The sequence below is a fragment of the Arachis ipaensis genome, chromosome B02, assembly GCF_000816755.2.
Source record: "Arachis ipaensis cultivar K30076 chromosome B02, Araip1.1, whole genome shotgun sequence".
Lineage (NCBI taxonomy): Eukaryota > Viridiplantae > Streptophyta > Magnoliopsida > Fabales > Fabaceae > Arachis > Arachis ipaensis.
In genome coordinates this window covers 9931249-9932042 of record NC_029786.2, presented here as the reverse complement: position 1 = coordinate 9932042, position 794 = coordinate 9931249, and the positions used below count along the sequence as shown (strand labels likewise).

Genomic DNA, 794 nt, shown 5'->3' with positions numbered 1-794 from the left:
ATTGGCTGATTTTTAATATTTATTGGAAACTTTTTTTTAATTTTCCCTTATATCATTAGTAATGAATAATTGTTACAATATTATATTAGTAGAAATAAGAGTGATACCACTGGCCATACACATAAGTAAAATTTAATTTTAAACTAACGTTTTACATGCTCACTGCTGCTAAATTCATGAATGTACTTAATTGATGGCTTTTGGTACCTTAAATTGAGCAACTGATCGAGTTCATCCATAAGGCATGGGCATGGTCATCATATGCACCTCATTTTGGACCACAATAATATTCATCTTCATTTCCTCAACAACCACACTACTGGCGGCTATATATACATATATATGCACCATGCATGCTGGTTAAGCTAGCTGGTTTTCCTATTTCCTTAGCTTGACCCTAATTTTTCTTTGACTTGAGAGAGTAGAAAATTCATTACCTATTCACTCTAAGATAGAATGTGAATTTCTTTCAATTTTTTTAAACAATGAAAAAAAAATCTAAAATAAATTAGTACAATTAGTACTCAATAAAATAAACATCTTATTAGAATTAGGTTTTATTGATTATTGAAAAAATATATTAAAATCAGGGATAAGTACGATTTTGGTCCCTCGCGTTAAGGGTCAGAATCGAACTCGTCCCCGATGTATATTCTGATTTAAAATCGTCCTTAAAGTCGCATTTAAATTTAAAATCGTCCTTTCTAATAAAATTTTTTAATTTATTCCTAAACTACCCCTAAAATAAAAAAAATTATAAAATTAAAAAAAAAAAAACGCGTTGGTTGGGGGGG

The 794-nt window shown here is 29.3% G+C and overlaps 1 protein-coding gene across 1 annotated transcript in view; it reads right to left on the bottom strand.

Moving 5' to 3' along the window:
- Window positions 1-794, bottom strand: part of LOC107626799 (BON1-associated protein 2-like) — a 33583-nt gene that overhangs the window by 2129 nt on the left and 30660 nt on the right. Inside the window, exon 3 of the mRNA XM_016329698.2 lies at window positions 322-326. Within this exon, the coding sequence (XP_016185184.2) occupies window positions 322-326 (5 nt within the window). The remainder of the gene's footprint in view (window positions 1-321; window positions 327-794) is intronic.